The sequence below is a fragment of the Aedes albopictus genome, chromosome 2 (genome assembly GCF_035046485.1).
Source record: "Aedes albopictus strain Foshan chromosome 2, AalbF5, whole genome shotgun sequence".
NCBI lineage: Eukaryota > Metazoa > Arthropoda > Insecta > Diptera > Culicidae > Aedes > Aedes albopictus.
Genome location: NC_085137.1, coordinates 248,161,233 through 248,183,709, shown reverse-complemented (window position 1 = coordinate 248,183,709; position 22,477 = coordinate 248,161,233). Strand labels below are relative to the sequence as shown.

General features: G+C 45.7%; 2 protein-coding genes across 2 annotated transcripts; one reads left to right on the top strand and one right to left on the bottom strand.

The window, feature by feature from the left end:
- Positions 1–306: 306 nt before the first annotated feature.
- Positions 307–1,861, bottom strand: LOC109424528 (nuclear pore complex protein Nup98-Nup96-like). The gene is made up of 2 exons (XM_019699705.3): positions 1,719–1,861; positions 307–1,653 (listed from the first exon to the last, which is right to left on the bottom strand). Exons 1-2 carry the CDS (start codon positions 1,793–1,795, stop codon positions 399–401), a joined length of 1,332 nt encoding a protein of 443 aa, XP_019555250.3. The 5' UTR covers positions 1,796–1,861; the 3' UTR covers positions 307–398.
- A 14,978-nt stretch (positions 1,862–16,839) lies between these two features.
- LOC134286452 (uncharacterized protein K02A2.6-like) lies at positions 16,840–20,472 on the top strand. Its single transcript, XM_062848065.1, has 3 exons — positions 16,840–17,617; positions 17,675–17,957; positions 18,022–20,472. Exons 1-3 carry the CDS (start codon positions 16,840–16,842, stop codon positions 20,423–20,425), a joined length of 3,465 nt encoding a protein of 1,154 aa, XP_062704049.1. The 3' UTR covers positions 20,426–20,472.
- Positions 20,473–22,477: the final 2,005 nt, after the last annotated feature.

Genomic DNA, 22,477 nt, shown 5'->3' with positions numbered 1-22,477 from the left:
CCGTGCTAACTCTTCCTGGCCAACGTTACGTCGACGCGCACTGTCTGCGAAACGATAGACGTATGCAACTACTAAAGTCACGATTTTTTTTTTTATCTGTATCAACGAGATTTTTAGCCCTTGGCTAGTTCATCTCGGGACCCACGCTTTACTTCCCTTCCGAAGGAAGAACTCACATTTTTGTGAGTTTGTCGGGAGTGGGATTCGATCCCAGGTCCTCGGCGTGATAGTCAAGTGTTCTAACCATCCAACCAGATCCGCTCCACAAAGTTACGATTTATGAAAAACCCCAATATAAATCAAACCTTGCCTTGTGCATCATCTTTATTAATTTACCAAGTATTATTCGTAACACGGTCATAATCTAGCTTCTAAGTAGGTACACACCTCCCTTCGCTTCACATGCACATCTCCCGTGGAGGCGGCGCCGTGGGAATCTTTCCCAGCTCGAATCGATCCGCCGCGAACGCATCCAGTTGTTCCTTGGTCAGATCTTCGACGCGGCTGTAAACTGTGGCCGACTGACTCGGGGCAACCATCGCCGGTGCTTGCTGCGTCGCTGCTGCTCCGAAAGCTCCGGCCGTTGGTGCACTGCCGAACGGGGATTGCGTGGTGGTGGCAGGTTGCGGGGCTGGCAGGAATAGGCTTTGCTGCGACGAGGGTTGAACGGCTTGTCCGAAGGGTGGCGGGGCAGTCGTCGCTTGCTGTTGGAAGAGATTTTGCTGCGGTGCGGCTGATGCCGAGAAAGGTGAACCGAACGGATTGCTGGCCGCCGCCGGTGCCGGAGCTGCCGTGAACGGCGATCCTGCCGACTGAGCTTGAGGCTGTGCCTGTGCGAACAAATTCTGACTTTGGGACTGCTGTTGTCCACCGAAGGGCTGGGCGAACAGGTTTCCGGAAGTGGCTGCAGTTGCTCCGGTAGTACTCCCAAAGATGGACCCGCCAGCTGCTGCTGTTTGTGGTTGACCAACAGACGAAAACAAGGAAGAGCCACTTCCTCCGAATACAGCGGGACCCCCGAACACACTACTACTGGCCGGCTGCTGTTGGCCCAGTGTGGCTGAACCGCCAAAGATGCTGGATGTCCCAGTCGCCGTAGGAGCTGGTTTAGCAAATATGCTTCCGCCAATTGTGCTGCCTGTTCCAGCGGATCCGAATATATTCGCAGCGGACTGATTTGGAGCAGCTCCAAATATGTTGCCAGCTGTTCCCCCAGCAGCTCCACCGAATCCCGCTCCAGTCGTTCCAAATCCACCACCTCCAGCCGTTCCACCGCCGAAAATGCTAGCTGCGGAAGCAACATTACCTCCGCCCATCGGTGCCGTTGCAAATGGATTCGCTTGCGTTGGCATAGCCTTGGCTGAATCCTCTGGCTGGTTGTAAATCTCAATCAACGCGTTCATGATGTCCCTGTTGGTCGTCGAAAGCCACTGCATCTTTTGTTTGGCCTCGTTAATCATCTGCATCAGTTGCATCTGATGGCCGGCAATGTTGTTCTGCATTTTCGCCTCCAGGTACATCATCCGGATCTCCTCGAAGCTGACGTCCTCGATGAAATTTGGCACACAGTTGCGTTCCTTGAATGGCCCAAAACAGGACAGCGGCCACTGATTTCCCTTGAGGGTTACATCGACTTCGGATTTGATGACCGATCTGAATTAGGGAATAAAAGTAATTTTAATCGTTTAAAACTAATGCCGCCAATGCAAAGTACTTACGACAAATCGATGTGATCGTTGTTGCACTTCGAGCCAAACCGACAGTTATTGCTCAGGTAATAGGTACAAATAACCATTTTGAGACGTTTTTCACTATTTATTTAGTTAACACAAAATGAGAAAACTATACGATAAAAACTGCACAGAAGCACAAAACAATCGCAGATCAAAGACCAGCTGCCCACTGAAACTCACACGATTCTGGGAACTGTGACAGCTAAAATGAAAATAAACAGTAAACAATAAACATTTGTAAACAAATACACGCTTATAATTAAAATACTCGTTTATAGGTGAAACAAAAAATATCCGGAGAAATTCGCGAAAAGGTCGAACTGCACACTAAGATCAGCTCGGTATTTTTTCCATCTTTTTACTGAGTTCTCAACAGCAGATTTAACTCGGTACGCTCGGTTGTTTATTTTGCGGATATTCTGTAAATGAGTTACCGAGCTCAGCTGTCAAACTGTCAAAAGTTACTGATATCGTTACTGGTGAACGGTAAATACGATTACCAAGTGTACACAGCGAATTTAGATTACCGACTTCGGTAAAATTTTACTGGGTTTTTGAACTGCTGACTATAGTATAAGCTTAGTACTCAGATCGCAAGAAATGAGGTCAAGGAAAAAAGTGCATTTTTACCAAAGTAATTTTGACAGTCGATCTTGAGAGAGAAAAAAAGAAAAAAAATCGACGAAACTCTTTGTTTACCAATCTGACTGACTTGGAATAAAACCGGGACAATCGGCAAGAACAAGCGAACTCCCCTACCAGGAGCAGGCATGAATCTACTGATCTGGACCGCAGCAAACTGGAAGATTGACCAGCAATCCGAGGCGCTCCAGCTCTATTTGACCGGTGATATTCTGAGCGGGCCAACTGGCTGTTTGCTTCAACCAGACACGATTTGTTTTAGAAAATATCGCGCTGCTGGAAAAATGTGATTTCGAATTCGAAAAGGAATTGCTTCGGGTATACGGAAAATCCACCGGAGCCTCCTCCAGGGATTCCTCCAGGAATTCCGTAGAGGATTCTTCCCAGAAATTCCTTCGGTGATTCCTCCAGCAATTTGTGCAGATATAACTCCAGGAATTCCTCCGGGGATTCATCCTTAAAATCCTTCTAAACTTCCTCCAGGGGTTCTTCCGGGAATTCCTCCGAGGATTCTTTCAGAAATTTATCTGAAGACTCCTTCAGAAATTCCTCCAGGAATTCCCCGGGGATTCATCCATGAAATCCTTCTAAGATTCCTCCTGGGATTCTTCCGGGGATTCCTTCAGGAATTTCTCCAAGGATTCCTTCGGAGATTCATCTGTGAATTCCTTCGGAGATTCATCCGTGAACTCCTTCGGAGATTCCTTCAGGAATTCCATCGGAGATTCCTCCGGGGTTTCTTCCAGAGATTCATCCATGGAAGCCTTCTAGGATTCCTCCAGGACTTTTTCCGGGGATCCCTTCAGAAATTGCTCCGGGGATTCCTTCAGAAATTGCTCCGGGGAAGCCTTCAGAAATTCTTCCAGGGATCCCTTCAGAGATTCCTCCGAAAATTGCATCAAAGATTCTTCCGGGAATTCCATCGGAAATTCCTCCGGGGTTTCCTCCAGGAGTTCCTCTGGGGATTCCTCCAGGAATTTCTGCGGAGATTCCTCCAGGAAATCCTGCGATTTCCTCCAGGGATTTCTCCAGGAATTCCTCCAGGGATTCCTCCAGGAATTCCTCCGGGGATTCCTCCAGGAATTCCTCCGGGGATTCCTCCAGGAATTCCTCCGGGGATTTCTCTAGGAATTCCCCCGGGGATTTCTCTAGGAATTCCCCCGGGGATTTCTCTAGGAATTCCCCCGGGGATTCCTCCGGGGATTCCTCCAGGAATTCCTCCGGGGATTCCTCCAGGAATTCCTCCGGGGATTCCTCCAGGAATTCCTCCGGGGATTCCTCCAGGAATTCCTCCGGGGATTCCTCCAGGAATTCCTCCGGGGATTCCTCCAGGAATTCCTCCGGGGATTCCTCCAGGAATTCCTCCGGGGATTCCTCCAGGAATTCCTCCAGGAATTCCTCCGGGGATTCCTCCAGGAATTCCTCCGGGGATTTCTCTAGGAATTCCCCCGGGGATTCCTCCGGGGATTCCTCCAGGAATTCCTCCGGGGATTCCTCCAGGAATTCCTCCGGGGATTCCTCCAGGAATTCCTCCGGGGATTTCTCTAGGAATTCCCCCGGGGATTCCTCCGGGGATTCCTCCAGGAATTCCTCCGGGGGTTCCTCCAGGAATTCCTCCGGGGATTCCTCCAGGAATTCCTCCGAGGATTCCTCCAGGAATTCCTCCGGGGATTCCTCCAGGAATTCCTCCGGGGATTCCTCCGGGGATTCCTCCAGGAATTCCTCCGGGGATTCCTCCAGGAATTCCTCCGGGGATTCCTCCAGGAATTCCTCCGGGGATTCCTCCAGGAATTCCTCCGGGGATTCCTCCAGGAATTCCTCCGGGGATTCCTCCAGGAATTCCTCCGGGGATTCCTCCAGGAATTCCTCCGGGGATTCCTCCAGGAATTCCTCCGGGGATTCCTCTAGGAATTCCTCCGGGGATTCCTCCAGGAATTCCTCCGGGGATTCCTCCAGGAATTCCTCCGGGGATTCCTCCAGGAATTCCTCCGGGGATTCCTCCAGGAATTCCTCCGGGGATTCCTCCAGGAATTCCTCCGGGGATTCCTCCAGGAATTCCTCCGGGGATTCCTCAAGGAAGAATTCCTGGAGCAATTGCTGGAAGAATTCCTGGAGGAATTCCTGGAAAAATTCCTGGAAGAATTCCTGGAGGAATTCCTGGAAGAATTTCTGGAGGAATTGCTGGATGAATTCCTGGAGGAATTGCTGGAAGAACTCCTGGAGGAATTCCTGGAAGAATTCCTGGAGCAATTCCTGGAAGAATTCCTGAAGCAATTCCTGGAAGAATTCCTGGAGGAATTCCTGGAAGAATTAATGGAGGAATTCCTGGAAGAATTAATGGAGGAATTCCTGGAAGAATTCCTGGAGGAATTCGTGGAAGAATTCCTGGAAGAATTCCTGGAAGAATTCCTGGAGGAAGTTCTGGAAGAATTCCTGGAGGAATTCCTGGAAGAATTCCTGGAGGAATTCCTGGAAGAATTCCTGGAGGAATTCCTGGAAGAATTCCTGGAGGAATTCCTGGAAGAATTCCTGGAGGAATTCCTGGAAGAATTCCTGGAGGAATTCCTGGAAGAATTCCTGGAGGAATTCCTGGAAGAATTCCTTGAGGAATTCCTGGAAGAATTCCTGGAAGAATTCCTGGAAGAATTCCTGGAGGAATTCCTGGAAGAATTCCTGGAGGAAGTACTGGAAGAATTCCTGGAGGAAGTCCTGGAAGAATTTCTGGAGGAAGTCCTGGAGGAATTCCTGGAGGAAGTCCTGGAAGAATTCCTGGAGGAAGTCCTGGAAGAATTCCTGGAGGAAGTCCTGGAAAAATTCCTGCAAGAATTCCTGGACGAATTCCTGGAGGAATTCCTGGAGGAATTCCTGGAAGAATTCCTGGAGGAATTCTTGGAAGAATTCTTGGAGAAATTCTTGGAAGAATTCTTGGAGGAATTCTTGGAAGAATTCCTGGAGGAATTCCTGGCGGAATTCCTGGAAGAATTCCTGGAGGAATTCCTGGAAGAATTCCTGGAGGAATTCCTGGAAGAATTCCTGGAGGAATTCCTGGAAGAATTCCTGGAGGAATTCCTGGAAGAATTCCTGGAGGAATTCCTGGAAGAATTCCTGGAGGAATTCCTGGAAGAATTCCTGGAGGAATTCCTGGAAGAATTCCTGGAGGAATTCCTGGAAGAATTCCTGGAGGAATTCCTGGAAGAATTCCTGGAGGAATTCCTGGAAGAATTCCTGGAGGAATTCCTGGAAGAATTCCTGGAGGAATTCCTGGAAGAATTCCTGGAGGAATTCCTGGAAGAATTCCTGGAGGAATTCCTGGAAGAATTCCTGGAGGAATTCCTGGAAGAATTCCTGGAGGAATTCCTGGAAGAATTCCTGGAGAAATTCCTGGAAGAATTCCTGGAAGAATTCCTGGAGGAATTCCTGGAAGAATTCCTGGAGGAAGTCCTGGAAGAATTCCTGGAGGAATTCCTGGAAGAATTCCTGGAGGAATTCCTGGAAGAATTCCTGGAGGAATTCCTGGAAGAATTCCTGGAGGAATTCCTGGAAGAATTCCTGGAGGAATTCCTGGAAGAATTGCTGGAGGAATTCCTGGAAGAATTCCTGGAGGAATTCCTGGAAGAATTCCTGGAGGAATTCCTGGAAGAATTCCTGGAGGAATTCCTGGAAGAATTCCTGGAGGAATTTCTGGAAGAATTCCTGGAAGAATTTCTGGAGGAATTCCTGGAAGAATTCCTAGAGGAATTCCTGGAAGAATTCCTGGAGGAATTCCTGGAAGAATTCCTGGAGGAATTCCGGGAGGAATTCCTGGAGGAATTCCTGGAAGATTTCCTGGAGGAACTCCTGGAAGAATTCTTGGAGGAATTTCTGGAGGAATTCCTGGAAGAATTCCTGGAGGAATTCCTGGAGGAATCCTCGAAGGAGTTCCTGGAGGAATCCCCGAAGGAATTCCAGGAGGAATCCCCGAAGGAATCCCCGAAAGAATTCCTGAAGGAATCCTGGAATCTGGGAGGAATCCTGGAAGAATTGCTGGAAGAATTCCTGGAGTAATTCCTGATCGAATTCCCGGAGGAATCCCTGGAGGAATCCCCGAAGGAATTCCTGAAGGAACCCCCGAAGGAATTCCTGAAGGAACCCCCGAAGGAATTCCTGAAGGAACCACCGAAGGAATTCCTGGAGGAATCTCTGAGGGAATTCCTGGAGGAATCTCCGAAGGCATTCCTGGAGGAATCTCCGAGGGAATTCCTGGAGGAATCTCCGAGGGAATTCCTGGAGGAATCCCCGAAGGAATCTCCGAAAGAATTTCTGAAGGAATCCTGGAATCTGGGAGGAATCCTGGAAGAATTGCTGGACGAATTTCTGGAGGAATTCCTGAACGAATTCCCGGAGGAGTCCCTGGAGGAATCCCCGAAGGAATTCCTGAAGGAACCCCCGTAGGAATTCCTGAAGGAACCCCCGTAGGAATTCCCGAAGGAATTCCTGGAGGAATCCCCGAAGGAATTCCTGGAGGAATCCCCGAAGGAATTCCTGGAGGAATCCCCGAAGGAATTCCTGGAGGAATCCCCGAAGGAATTCCTGGAGGAATCCCCGAAGGAATTCCTGGAGGAATCCCCGAAGGAATTCCTGGAGGAATCCCCGAAGGAATTCCTGGAGGAATCCCCGAAGGAATTCCTGGAGGAATCCCCGAAGGAATTCCTGGAGGAATCCCCGAAGGAATTCCTGGAGGAATCCCCGAAGGAATTCCTGGAGGAATCCCCGAAGGAATTCCTGGAGGAATCCCCGAAGGAATTCCTGGAGGAATCCCCGAAGGAATTCCTGGAGGAATCCCCGAAGGAATTCCTGGAGGAATCCCCGAAGGAATTCCTGGAGGAATCCCCGGAGGAATTCCTGGAGGAATCCCCGGAGGAATTCCTGGAGGAATCCCCGGAGGAATTCCTGGAGGAATCTCCGAAGGAATTCCTGGAGGAATCCCTGAAGGAATTCCTGGAGGAATCCCTGAAAGAATTCCTGGAGGAATCGCTGAAGGAATTCCTTGAGGAATCGCTGAAGGAATTCCTAGAGGAATATCTGAAGGAATTCCTGGAGGAATCCCTGAAGGAATTCCTGGAGGAATGGGAATGGGAACTTCTACAGGAATCCCTGAAAGGAATTCCTGGAGATATCCCTGAAGGATTTTCAGTAGGAATCCCCGAGGGATTCCCCGGAGGAATTCTTGGAAGAATGCCCGGAGAATTCTCAGGAGAAATTATTGGAAGAATGCCCGGAGGAATTCTTGGAAGAATTTTCAGAGGAATTCCTGGAGGAATCTATGGATGAATTCCTGGAGGAATTCCCGGAGGAATCCCTGAAGGAATCCCTGGAGAAATTCTTGGAAGAATCCTTGGAGGAATTCCTGAAGCAATCTCTGGAGGAGTTCGTGGAGGAATTCCAAAAAAAATCTCCGGAGGCATTGCTGGAAGAATGCCCGGAGGAATTCCAGGATGAATTTTTGAAGGAATTGCTGGAGGAATCTCCGGAGGAATTCCTGGAGGAATCCCTGTAGGAATTCCTGGAAGAATCTCTGGAGGAATCCCTGGTGGAATCCTCTCAAGAATTCGTGGTGAAATCGAATTTCAAGAGGAATTCCCTGAGGTTTTTTTTTGGGGAATCACAGATAGAAATCTTGGAAAAATCACAAACTCAAATACTGGTTTTGAAATCCTAGAAGAAAAATTAGGACGAAATCTCAGAAACTTTTAGGCGAATTCCAAAACTGCTGGAAATATTTGAAGGAATTGCTAAGAATTTACAACAGCTTCCGGAAAAGAATCCCAGCAAGAAACTCCGGAGGAACTCTTGGAGGTTTGCCAGAAAGAGCTCCCGGAGGAATTCCCGTACAAATCACTAATCAACACCACTTCATTTTGAAAATAGTGTCTCCCCACACTCAATTTGTATGATTTGTAACAAGTTCCGGTGTCTCATCCAGTGGTCCATTCTAGCAACAGCTAACCGCAGTGTTCCGGTGATGGTTCCATAGAAATGTAGGCATTAGAATCCGGTAGGAACATCATCTAAATTCACACCAGCCCTAGCAGCCGCTCTATGTTGTTTACATCTCGCACCTCGCACAAAATCCGAACAGCGCGGGAAACGTCACTTTTCCTTGCGGAATAATTGGTCAGGGTATTTTTCCCAAAAGAAAAATTGACAGCTGGCTTGATCGACACAATCATCACCACCCTTGTCACCATGATCATTGATCATCAAGTTCGTCGATTTTTTCGTTTCAGCTGAGTACCGCTCAAGAAATTTCGACAGAAAATCGTTTCTTGACCGTTTCTTGGCCTATCTTTTTACACAGTACTTACGAGGTGAGTATCACCCCATACTCGGTAATGATACCATTACTTAAAAGTCAGTAAATTGGTAAATGGATCATCTGTCAAAAAACTACCGACTTAGTCAGTAATTTTTGTGAGAAGAAATTACTGATTTTCGGTAAATTGTTCAATAACCTCAGATTACTGAGTTTTTCAGTTGATTGTGGTTTCCCGCATGCCGCATCTCGTTTTTTTTATTTCGGACTGCCACAGAATGATTGACCTTTTGTGTCCCCGCCAACTTTTGGTTGAATAGTAAAGGAATTCGTAAAGACAGTGATTACATGGCACGAAATCTCATCGGCGTTGGTGTTGACTGGAGCTCGTTAGTAGCAAATTCGTAAGAGTCAGAAGAATCCGGCGGGAGAAGCTTTGTCATTACCATTGCCAATCTCGGTAGTGCCACATTCAGTAAAATCACTTTTTTTTTACAAATTTATCTATTACTTACCTGAAAGTTGGCGGGGTCACAGAAAACTCGAGTCTCCTGTCCGATTAGAAGGCATTTTGTTGTAATAATTATCTGGAATTTTCCGGCATCTCGCTGCTGCTGCAGCTACCGAAAAACGAAACGATAATTTTGTTTGACAGCTGCCACCGAGGGCAGCTGGTTGTTTTGATTTTATAATGACGAAAACTCAGTAAAATTACAATAATTAACGAAAGTCAGTACCTGCGTCTACCGACTTATTCCCATTTTCGGTGAAGCGTGAATTTTACTGAGAAAATAGTATGAAACATTACCGAACTCAGTAAAATGCAGAACATTTAACTGAAGTTCGCTTTCTTTTAGATGGAAATACTGATTTGTCGCCAATTTTGTTGTTTACAAATCGAATCCAGTAGATAAAATTACCGAACTCGTAAATACAAAATAAGTGTGTATCGAAATAAATCTGCTGTTGAAAACTCAGTAAAAAGATGGAAAAAATACTGAACTCTGTAAAAAAATTACTGAGCTGGAACATCTGAATCTTAGTGTGTGACAAGGCAATAGGGTAAAAAATATAATTTGGACATGTATGTAATTTGGACAGGCACGGCGTTGTATGTCTTGTTCCGGAGAGCTTATAAAAGTAGATACTTCTCAATATCGATTATTGGATCAAGTAGACCATATTCTGATGACTTACGGTGAAAATACGCTTAACAATTAAGAATTTACTTCAAAATTATCGAAAATGTAAATTATTTCACTAAAACCCCTCGAATGTACAGGCAGTGTTGAGAATACTCACTTGCAAGAGTGATACTCACTTGCTTCTATCTCAGTCCAGACGCATGCTATCAAAAAATGATGTTTGAATGGCTTTTAGGTTGTAGCGCAGACAGACCGACAGACGTTCTAGCTCGAACAAATTTATTCAAATTTTCTATGTAAATTTTCACTAGCGACACCTAGGCAACCGATTGCCACAGTGCAGTCGCGTGCAGTTGACAGTTTGAGAAACCACGTGCTTCCAGCCGCTTACTTACCACCCAATTCACCACCCACCGAAAAATAAAATCAAAACAAACACTGTCAAAATCATTCCTACATTTGCGTCACATTCACAAAGATTTCCCAATGCGAGTGAAGTTCATCCAAATGCAGTTTTATTCAAGCAAATCTATGTAAAATAAAAGTAATAATGTGTAAAATATTTTACAAGAGTCCTGCGCTAATTTGTGCAAAAGATTTTAGACATTAAATAAAAGTCATTTACTCTGCACAAATTATGTGGAAACATTATTAGCGTGCAACACGTGCGGTCTTTTCCCGCCATCCGGCTGGAAGACGACCGTGGTGACAGTTGTTGGTCGCAACGCACATGTGAGGCAGCGATTGAATATGAACGTCGCCATCTGTTCGCTGATTGCCACTTGGCATATTGTGGCGGCCATTTTTTTTACACAAGCCGCTGAGTCAAACTTGAACGTCTGTCTGCGGTTGTAGTTTAATCTAAAACTTTGCTGAATAAAGTAAAGGTCACAAACGCATACCAAAGTTGTGAGAGAGCTGTGAGTACGAGGTGAGTAAAATTCGTATAATTTATACTCATCTTGTGCTCACAGCACTCTCACGGTTTTGGTATGTGTGGTAGTCGGGTTCATTGGCAGATGATCACAGCAACCATGAAGTTGAGGAGACTGACAGCAGAGGAAAAACACAGTCATTGGAAGACAGAATATACTTACACCAGTGATACTATAATAGTAGAATAAATAATTATTACCTATCGTGGCTACAATATTTCAATAAATACCACATAATGGCGACGAGAATCAAACTCTCGTGTGCGGGACGCTGGAGTAAGTATTATTTTGACGGATTTGGCGTAAAAACATCTCGCCTCGAAAGAGGGGGATGCCTGACGGTTGATGAAAATTTGACCGGTTCAGGCAAGAATATCTCGCCTCGAAAGAGGGAGATGCCTTTGCGGCGGATGAAAATCCGACCGGTGCGGGCAAGAATATCTCGCCTCGAAAGAGGGAGATGCCTTTGCGGCGGATGAAAATCCGACCGGTGCGGGCAAGAATATCTCGCCTCGAAAGAGGGAGATGCCTTTGCGGCGGATGAAAATCCGACCGGTGCGGGCAAGAATATCTCGCCTCGAAAGAGGGAGATGCCTTTGCGGCGGATGAAAATCCGACCGGTGCGGGCAAGAATATCTCGCCTCGAAAGAGGGAGATGCCTTTGCGGTGGATGAAAATCCTACCGGTGCGGGCAAGAATACTTCGCCTTGAAAAAGGGAGGTGCCTTTGCGGCGGATGAAAATCCTACCGGTGCGGGCAAGAAAGCGGTCGGACGACATGAGCGGGGGCAATCTGAACACCCTCTCGGTGGATTTTTCCTCCAGACCATCCAAGATCGGAGGCATGGCGTTCACGCTGGACGACATCCAAGATGTGGTACCCAACGAACCCATCGCCGAGGAGGAAGCCAACAAGGAGAATGAAGAGTTCGATGGAGGCGACGACGACTTCGAGAGGATTCGACGTGAACGAGGACGAAGACCGAATTTGTTGCGGTGCCACTCGGAGGAAAATGAGGATTCCCACGAGAAGAAGCCCATCTCCAAACTGCATCGAAGAGACATTTCACATCATCTAACAAAACTAACACGTACATCACGATACTGCCGTCAAGAAGAGCAGTCGGATGCTGAGTTCACTGAAGCTGAAAGTGTCGCTTCCGCCACCGCCGAAGCTCAAGGAACATCCGGCCTTGGAAGCGGCCAGTCAAGGTGGTGATGAGCAGGCTGATGTGGTGGCAGTGACGACGGCGGCGGCAGTCAAATCAAAAGATGCCACGGACGCATTTACGGAGCTCAAGGAGGACCAGTTGGAGATCCCCATCGAACGCACATCCACCGGGCTGGGGTTAGACGCATAGTCCTTTGTTTTTTTTTGGAAAAAAGGAGATGTGGTAGTCGGGTTCATTGGCAGATGATCACAGCAACCATGAAGTTGAGGAGACTGACAGCAGAGGAAAAACACAGTCATTGGAAGACAGAATATACTTACACCAGTGATACTATAATAGTAGAATAAATAATTATTACCTATCGTGGCTACAATATTTCAATAAATACCACAGTATGCGTCTGCGACCTATACTTTATTCGGCAAACTTTTAGATTAAACTACATTCTAAAAGCCCTTCAAACATCATTTTTTGATAGCATCAAGGGGTTGGAAACTCTGACACCCTTGAATGTGCTAAAGTGTGCTTTTCGGGTGTTTTTGGGTGTTTCTCGGTGCATGAGCAGTTCAATGACGTTTTTGACAGCTCATGTGATAGATGTCATTTTTTTTTCAAATTACTGGCAACACTTTTCGAGATTCTCCTCATCAGTTGTTTGTTTTGATCGTAGTGGAAGGAATTAATCGTGGCCCGGGTGAAAAGCGGTAACCATCGGTACGATCCAGACTACGTCGGAACGGTAAATTCATATTCGGACTCGGAACGAGTTACGATGCAACATCAGCAGTGGGACAAAAAGTTCAAAACTCCAAGAAAGGTGTTCGCGCTCATCTGCTAGTGGTGGTGACGAATTGGAAAGTGTAACGGATGAGAAAAGTTTGTATTTTATTCGGAGATACTCGAAGTCGGCTATCATCATAATCGTGGACGGCTGGATCGAATAATACATCCTGAAAGGATTCGAATCCCAATCGGTATTGACTACGCTGATGAACTAGTTCTAATAGGCCAAATTACCACGGAGCTGCAACAGTGAGCATCCGGACGATGTCCGAGTCTGAGTAGTTTGACGAGACCAACCAAGGAAACAGCTCAAGATCTCTTTTGTGACTTCACACAGACGTTGGTCAAACAGTTCCGGTGCACTCAATCGCTTTGAACGATCCGCCACATGGCAATCATGGCTACTATGAAACTGATCACAGCGTTGGTGAACGTGACTGCATGCATCGGTCAACTTCGATCAAGCTGTCCAGCTGTACCACGGGCAACGACTGAAGTGCCGCGCTAACGATCAAGCACACCGAGCTGAAGGGAAACATGGATGAAGAACATACTGACGTATTTACATGTTGAAGGTGGAATTGCATAAAATAAATTGTAATTATAACAAGATTGAATTATTATTAAAATAAAAATATTGTTTTTTTGGAAGTCAGTTCTCGAAGAAGCGCTAGTTTCGTTCAGAGCAAGATAGAATCTAATCAATCAGACGTCTTGGGAAGGATCATTGGTGGTTTAGGAAGGAGTTTTTAGTGGGGAATTTACACCAGAAGCAAGAACTTTCAACTTTGCCGATTTCATCGTGAAATATGAAATGAAGCATAGCTTTCTTGAATCCACATAACATCATTAAATGATGTAAATTTTACATGATTTTTCAGCACAACTTGGATATCAAGGGCGGAATAGACTTCCGTACTTCACTTTCAATACACTGTTTACTTTCAATACAATGTATTGTTGGCATGTTAGTTCCATGTAAGTGTGAATAATGCTCGTATTAAATCACAAAATCTAACTCACAATTAACGTTAAACTAAAACTTGAACTGAAAGTAAAAACCCGTCCAAAAACAGAAAAGAATACTTTCTCAATAGGGCAGTGCATGAGATTATCTCGTTCTCTTTCACTCTTACAGAAATTTTGTAAACAACAAGGCCACGAAACGTCAAAATCCCATACAAAATCAAAACAGTGCATTGCCCTATACGACTACAATTTATTGTACGTGCAGTTGAAACCCGGAATTTTGGACTAGCGAAGTTAGATTTTTCTCCAAATCCGCGCGTCAGACCTAACTTTGGAAGTGGTGCGCTGTATAGCGGACCAGGATTGCTATACAGCGCACCACTTCCGAAGTTAGATCCGACGCACGGATTTGGAGAAAAATCCAACTTCGCTAGTCGAAAACTCCGATTTTCAACTAAATTGAGAATACATTCCTTGCTGTTGCTTTCGGTAGTAAACTGATGCGTATCCGGGCGCGATTGCCCACCGTTGTCAGCACCCCTTCCACCACCACTTCCGTACCGGGGTACCGGTTACTCACCGTTGGTTGATCGTGTTCCGTTCCGGCGTTCTCACTTGCTGCTCCTAGAGAATCTGAAGATCATGTCAGAAACAGCTCAAGATGAACTTTTGTGACTTCACACAGACGTTGGTCAAACAGTTCCGGTGCACTCAATCGCTTCGGACGATCCGTCTCACGGAAATCATGGCCACTATGAAACTGATCACGGAGCTGTATCGGTCAACTTCGATCAAGCCGTCCGGCTGTACGACGGACAACGACTGAAGCGCCGCGCTTACGATCAACCGCACCAGCTGAAGGGAAACATGGATCAATTAAGAACATGCTGACGTATTTACATGTTGAAGTTGAAATTGCTTTTTTTATGCTTGTGGTGAATGATTCACTGATCCAAGCAACCCGATGGTACAGAAAAGCATTCGTGAATTAGTTTCTCTGGTGTGCAGACGTACCTACGTCAAAGTGCTACGAAGTTCTTAGTGTAGTTTCTATAGAGTTTAAATAAAAGCTTATTATTAGATTCTAACAGTTAATTAAACTCCAAAGTATCACATCTGGCGACGAGAACAATCCACGCTGCCTTTGAGTATCGGAAAATGTAAGTAAAACCCTCAAGCAACTTTTGCAGAAGTTGGGAAATCAAGCACATTTTTTTTCTGTATCAAACATGTGGTTGCCTTAGCGACGAACTCGATTCGTCGGGCCAGGCTGAAAAGTTCACCTTAGGAGGGAACTTGCCTCAGCGGCGGATACGATCCGCCGGGTCAGGCTGTAAAAGTTCGCCTCAAAAGGAAACTTGCCTTAGCGACGGATACGATCCGTCGGGTCAGACTGTTGAAAGAAAAGTTGACCTTCAAAGGCAACTACCTTAGCGGCGGATACGATCCGTCGGGTCAGGTTGTAAAAAGTTCGCCTTTCGAAGGGAGCTTGCCTTAGCGGCGGATACGATCCGTCGGGTCAGGCTGTTGTACAAAAAGTTGACCTTCAAAGGCAACTACCTTAGCGGCGGATACGATCCGTCGGGTCAGGTTGTAAAAAGTTCGCCTTTCGAAGGGAACTTGCCTTAGCGACGGATACGATCCGTCGGGTCAGGCTGTTGTACGAACGGTTGGCCTTAAAAAGCAACTGCATTTGCGGCGGATACGATCCGCCAGGTCAAACTGTGAAAATTTTGCCTCTAAAAAGGGTTTTCGCCTTGGCCTTGAGGGCAACGTGTAAAATGCTAAAAAAATAATAATAACACGTGGTTGTCATGCCAACGCAATGCATCGCTTAATATATGGCAAGCCCAGTGAACCAGACGGAATTGGTTGCCAATGGCAACTGGGCAAATGAAAAACAATCTTAGTTTGTTTATGTCATGTGTCTAAGATCTCCCAAAGTTTGTAAAAGTATACATTTTTTGAATGCAACCACGACTTAATAAAATCTAATTTAAACAGATGGAAGACCAGTTGTTTAAACTGCCACCGTTCGAGTGTGACAACGTTCCAATAACGGAACTTAGACAATCATAGAGGCATGCATCAAAAACATAACCTCATCGAATTCTCATACGATTTGTAAACATTGCCCTCAAATTTTTTTTGAGGGCAAGGACGGCTTTATAGACCGCCGCCGAAGGAAAGAAAGAGAAGGAGACAGTGATGACGTCAGCGTGCAAGCGCTCATGGTTCGATTACAAGAGACAGTTTGAGTACATCGCGGCTGCGATGAGCAAGAAGAGCAAGAAAAGACTCAAAAGCATCTTCCTGGCTGTCGCTGGTCGTCAACTTCAACGTGTGTATGGCACCCTACACACCAGTCAAACGGTTTGACCAACATTGCCACCGCCCCCAGGTTGGTCGAACCAGCGAATGTTTCTGCAACCGTATGACGAACTGCCAAATCGTGTTGCACCAACATGTCACTTTGGTTGCACCAACATCATCCCCCATTTGGAATCGCACTATGTTTGTGCAACAACACTACACACGGTACGATCGGTTCGTCAAACATTGGCTCCGCCCACCGTTGGTTTGAGTAAAATCAAACTGGTTTGATTTTTGCCGACCAAACCATCAACCGTCAAATCGGTTTGACGAGCTGCCAAATCGGTTCGTCAAACAGCATCACACACGGTCAAACACAGCACCAACTCAACCACCAATCTGGGGGCGGAGTCAATGTTGGTCAAACCGTTTGAGTGGTCTGTAGGGTGCCTATGAGAGCTTACCCAATGCTAACCATGAAACCACTGAAGACGGCGGAGATGATTTCGAAAATGTCATACAACGATTGGACAATTATTTTGCTCCGAAACGCCACGACACCTTCGAGAGGCACGCATTTTGGACGCAGAAACCAGTCACCGGCGAGACCCTTGACAAATTTTTGCTGCGGGCCAAGGTATTGGCCACTAAATGTCAGTTTAGAACAACGGAACGAGAAAGCCGCGATGCAGCCGTGATTGACAAGATCGTAATGCTTGCACCACCTGAATTGTGACGGAAAATATTGGAGAAGCCCAACATCAACTTGGACGAGCTTACCAACCTCGTCAACACCCACCTTTCTATTCAACACCAAGTCCGTGAGTTGAACCAACATGCTTCTAGTGCTGGGAACATGCTAGAAACCAGTCGTGGCAGTACGTTTGTGAACAAAATATCCAATACTAATGACAAATCTCGCTGGGCACAAAGCTATCAAGTTTCCGATTGTAGCAGATGTGGCAACAGACCACACAAGCCAGAAGAGAACTGTCCAGCCAAGAACGTCAAGTGTCACAACTGCGATGCCATTGGTCATTTCGCGAAAAAGTGTCGCGGAAGGATTGATAAGTCTGGTCCGGAAAAGCGCAAGTCTACAGACTACCAAGATCATCGCCGTTTCAAGAAGCCCAAAATCAACGCTGTCAGCGCCAATCAGTTGCCTGAATCACGTGCTGTGAAACCTGAAGCTCATCCGCAGGACTCCTTCATATATGCAATCAGCGATAACCACGACGAGTTGGTTTGGTGTAAGGTCGGTGGCGTGCTCATCGAAATGATGATCGACTCAGGTAGCAAATACAACATTGTTGATGAATCAACGTGGCAATATATCCGGAACAAAAATGCTTTCCTGAAGAATGTGCGTCCGTCATCCAAACAGCTATCGGCTTACGCGCAACGTGAATCCTTGAGTATCATCTGTACATTCGATGCCGAAATAACGGTTGTCGAGGGTAATGGCCTCAGTGTTGACACTACATTTTATGTTGTAAAAGGTGAACAGAACTTGCTAGGAAGAGTTACATCGAAGCAGTTGGGAGTGTTGTTGATCGGCCTACCTAGCGCCGTGAGTCCGGAGGAGATTCAGCACATTTCAGATAACGCTATTGATAAGTTCCCTGTAATTAAAGGTATAAATTAGTATTTAGCTAATAAACACAAATTGTAAAATTTAATCATACATACAGGCGTCAAAATACGTATTAACATTGATGAAACTGTCAACCCCGTGGCCCAACATGTTCGCCGAGTCCCAATAGCTCTTCGTCAACAAGTCGAAGATCAACTCAATAGGCTATTAAAATTGGGTATTATCGAAAAAGTTAATGGTCCTAGTCCGTGGGTGTCACCTGTTGTAATAGTCATAAAAGACAACGGTGACGTGCGGCTGTGCATCGACATGCGTCGTGTTAACACTGCGATCCGGAGAGAGTATCATATGATACCTACTCTTGATGATCTTCTTGCAAGGTACTGTATCAAGATGAAGTTGTGAAATGAATAACATCAAATAAATTAAATAAATAATTAACAGGTTAAATGGATCCATGTGGTTTTCCCGGCTTGACATCAAAGATGCGTATCACCAAGTGGAATTGCATGAGTCAAGTCGACACATCACGACATTCATTACGCACCTCGGGATGTTCCGATACACAAGGTTAATGTTCGGAATCTGCAGCGCGTCCGAACACTTTCAAAGGATAATCGAACAGTTATTGAGCGACTGTCCCAACTCCTTCAACTTTCAAGATGACATCTTTATTTATGGGAAAACGAAAGCTGAACACGATGCCGCCTTGCAGCGCGTTCTACATACCCTGGAAGCCCACAACGTGGTACTAAATACGAAGAAGTGCAAATTCAAGGTATCGGAGACGGAATTTCTAGGGCACGATATCTCCCAACACGGCGTTAAACCAACGGAAGATAAAATAATGGCCGTGCAGCAGTTCAGGTCACCCAGATCTGCGGAGGAGGTACGCAGTTTTCTTGGTCTTGTTGGCTACGTAGGAAGGTTCATCCCCGATTTGGCTACCAAGACATTCCATCTTCGACAGCTGACTGTTACCGGACAGAAATTCGACTGGTCGTCGAAGCACGATATTGCGTTCCAAAATCTCAAGCAGGCAGTATGCTCCGCTCCAGTACTAGGATTTTTCGATAATAACCGACGAACTAGAGTAGTCGCAGATGCGTCACCAGTGGGTTTAGGAGCAGTCCTACTGCAGTTTGAAGATGAATGCGATGATAAGCCGATCGTCATTTCGTATGCTAGCAAGAGCCTATCTCCCACAGAGCGCAGATATTGTCAAACCGAGAAGGAAGCCCTCGCCATAGTGTGGAGCGTCGAGAAGTTTAAATTGTTCCTGCTCGGCAGGGACTTCGAACTCGAAACTGACCACCGTCCTTTAACAGCGATTTTCAAGCCAACCTCGCAGCCTCCAGGTCGCATCGAAAGATGGGTACTCAGATTACAACCGTTCAAATTCAAGATTGTGTATAAGCCCGGCAAGCTGAACGTTGCGGACCCGCTTTCTCGTTTATCTCCAACAAATGATAATGAAGACATCGATAAATGCGACGACAAGATCTACATCAATGCCATTACGGATTCAGTTGCTGTGGATGTATCAGAAATCAAGAACGCAATAGACGAGGACCCGGAATTGCTTATCGTTAAGGACGCTCTGTTGACAGGAGATTGGGCGAATGAATCAGTCAGGGATGGTGCCAAGAAGTATACACCCTTCCAAAACGAGCTGGCTCTTCTTGAAGATTACGTAATCCGCGGGTGCAGAATAGTTATTCCTCAAAATTTGCGTACAAGGATGCTGCAGCTCGCACACGAAGGGCATCCAGGAGAAACGTTGATGATAACGCGCCTGCGTGACAGAGTTTGGTGGCCTGGAATGGACGAAGATGCAAGAAAAACAGTTAAACACTGTGAAGGCTGCCGTTTGGTTAGTAGACCCTCTGCACCCGAGCCAATGCGCCGTCGAGCTATGCCAAATGAGCCATGGATAGATGTAGCAATGGACTTTCTGGGCCCGTTACCGTCGAACGTATATCTCTTGGTGATAGTGGATTACTACAGCCGATACAAGGAAGTGTGTATCATGAAGAGGATCACATCAGAAGAAACAATCAAACAAATCGAACCAATCTTTGTGCGGTTAGGTTATCCAAGAACGATCACACTGGACAACGGTCGTCAGTTTATCAGCACGGAATTTGAGGACTATTGTCGCACAAGAAACATAACTCTCAACCATACCGCTCCATACTGGCCGCAGGCGAATGGCGAAGTTGAGAGACAAAACAGCTCTCTGCTAAAACGACTCAAGATCAGCCATTCTTTAAACCGTGATTGGGAAACGGATTTGCTGCAGTATTTAATGATGTATAACACCACTGCACACTCAATTACAGGAAAGGCCCCATCGGTGCTATTGCAAAATCGTTTAATTCGGTCCAAAATTCCGACGATTGGCGACATAGAAACGGCGCCACCTGTTAGTTCCGAAGCCCAAGACAGAGATACCGTTTTAAAACATAGAGGGAAAGAAAGGGAAGATATCAGACGTCATGCAAAGCCCTCAGAAGTTCAAGAAGGAGACAACGTTCTGTTGAAGAACCTTGTGTCGACAGGCAAACTTACTTCAACATTTGGCAGAACAGAATATAACGTAGTTGAGAGGAAAGGAAACCGCGTTACAGTATTTGATCCCGTATCCGGTGGCGTGCTTGAAAGAAACACGGCTCATGTCAAGAAAATACCCAAACATCCTAACGATGAAGGAACATCAAGTGGCGTATGCGATGGAACAAACAGTCCTGTAGTCGGTCACGATCTGGAACCAGTGCAAACATCTCGTCCATCCCGTTCGATGTCTCGACCAACCTGGCAACGCGATTATGTTGTCAATCAACCATAATCTGGATAAAAAGGAAGATGTGGTGAATGATTTACTGATCCAAGCAACCCGATGGTACAGAAAAGCATTTGTGAATTAGTTTCTCTGGTGTGCAGACGTACCTACGTCAAAGTGCTACGAAGTTCTTAGTGTAGTTTCTATAGAGTTTAAATAAAAGCTTATTATTAGATTCTAACAGTTAATTAAACTCCAAAGTATCACAATGCTAATATGTAATAGAAAACGCCAGAAGCATGAAAAGTTTTAACCTTGCTGATTTCAATGTGAAATATTTATGAAATGGAGCGTAGCTTTCTTGAATCCACATAAGACCATTAATTAGCAGGACTTTTTAGCACAACTTGGATATCAAGGGCGGATTGGACTTAATAGAAATTTTGTTTGGTTGGTTTTCGTACTTTTCTTTTAATACAATTTATTGTTGGCATATTTGAGTTTCATTTACATATTGTGATCTTAAATGTGAATGAAGTTCGTATTAAACCACGAAATATAACGTAACATTGAAACTCGAACTGAAATCAAAAAAACAGAAAAGAACCTTTTCTCAAAACAAGTACTATTCACATTCCTCACTCTTGCTTTTGGTAGTAAACTTATGCATATCCGAGCACGATTGTCCACCGTTGTCAGCACCCATAGCACCACCACTTCCGTACCGGTTACCCACCGGTGGTTGACCCTGGCAGGTCCTCACGGAATTCCGCTGTTGCACCAGGATCCTCGTTCCAACCTGATTGTTACTGCTCCTTGAAAATCTTGGTCAACGGTGGTAAACGTCTAGCAGTCGGCCTCCTTTATTTTGGTCTTTGGGCTGCGGCGGCGGCGGCGGCAGAGTAGTCGAGTTTCGTCATCCGGTCCATGATTGTGTTGACACAGGATTTCGTCTACCAGCTGTATCGAATCCTTTAAGCTGCGCGGGTCGTAGCTCTCCAGTGTAAACTCATCCGGTCTTCCGTTGCTGCCTCTTCCCGGTTCCGAGCAATCCGACGACAATTTTTCCCGATCCCATGTGATTGGGAGGCAGACGAGCGTATTTCTTCGAACGCGCACAGATTATTGCGAGCACTTTTGTGTTCTGCACTGCGACTGCGAATTTGAATCAACAAAAACATCGGCGGCCAATGATGCCAGAAAAATAAAAAAATAAAATCCTGCTCCATATCTGAAAGGTGTCGAAGTGTGTCAAAAGGTGTTTTTGGTGTGTGAAACGGGTGTTTAACACAAGGTGTCAGAGTTTCCAACCCCTTGGATAGCATGCTTCTGGACTGAGATAGAAGCAAGTGAGTATAACTTTTCGCAAGTGAGTATTCCCAACACTGTGTACAGGAATGCAAGACGACAGACACGTCGCAGTTACAATATTCGCATCAAAATCGTTGAATTAATACAGTCTGGATTCACTGGTTGGGTCACGACTGCGCCCCGATTAGCGAATCGTGTTCGTTCGTTTGGGCAACTGACAACTGATCAAAATGCTCTAAACACACGCAAGTGGCGAGAAATACGTCACGAAACACTCACATACTTGCGCAAACGTTCTGTATACAGGAGCTGTGATGCGACGGCGGTCAGATGTCAAACTCGTTTTGACATCTATTTTGACATTGACAGTGTTTTTTAGTTGGGTTTTGCCCCAACCAGTGAACATTCAACCATCGAGACAGCCCATCTAACGAGCTCTCAACGAACGAATCGTCACTGTAATTGTAAGAAATTTAAAAGCCTTATTGCAATGAAAGATGATCAATAAAGAAGCATTAGGCAGCCAATCGTTAGCATTCATCTAGAACGCTTAAAATAGGTGGTGTCCAAAATACATTACAAGTTTTCAGCTGTAAATATATGTTGGTCATCTCACGAACTACATGGGGATGCTGTACAATTGCATACTTGCAGGTGCCTGTTAAGCGGAGAAATAAGATTATTCATGAAAATATTTGTTAATTTATACTACTTCCATAAACTAAACTGTATTTCTCTATGCGGGATATAACTCTATACCTTGGAAATAATCTCTTTTTAATAAAAAAAATCCATGCGAACTTTGCA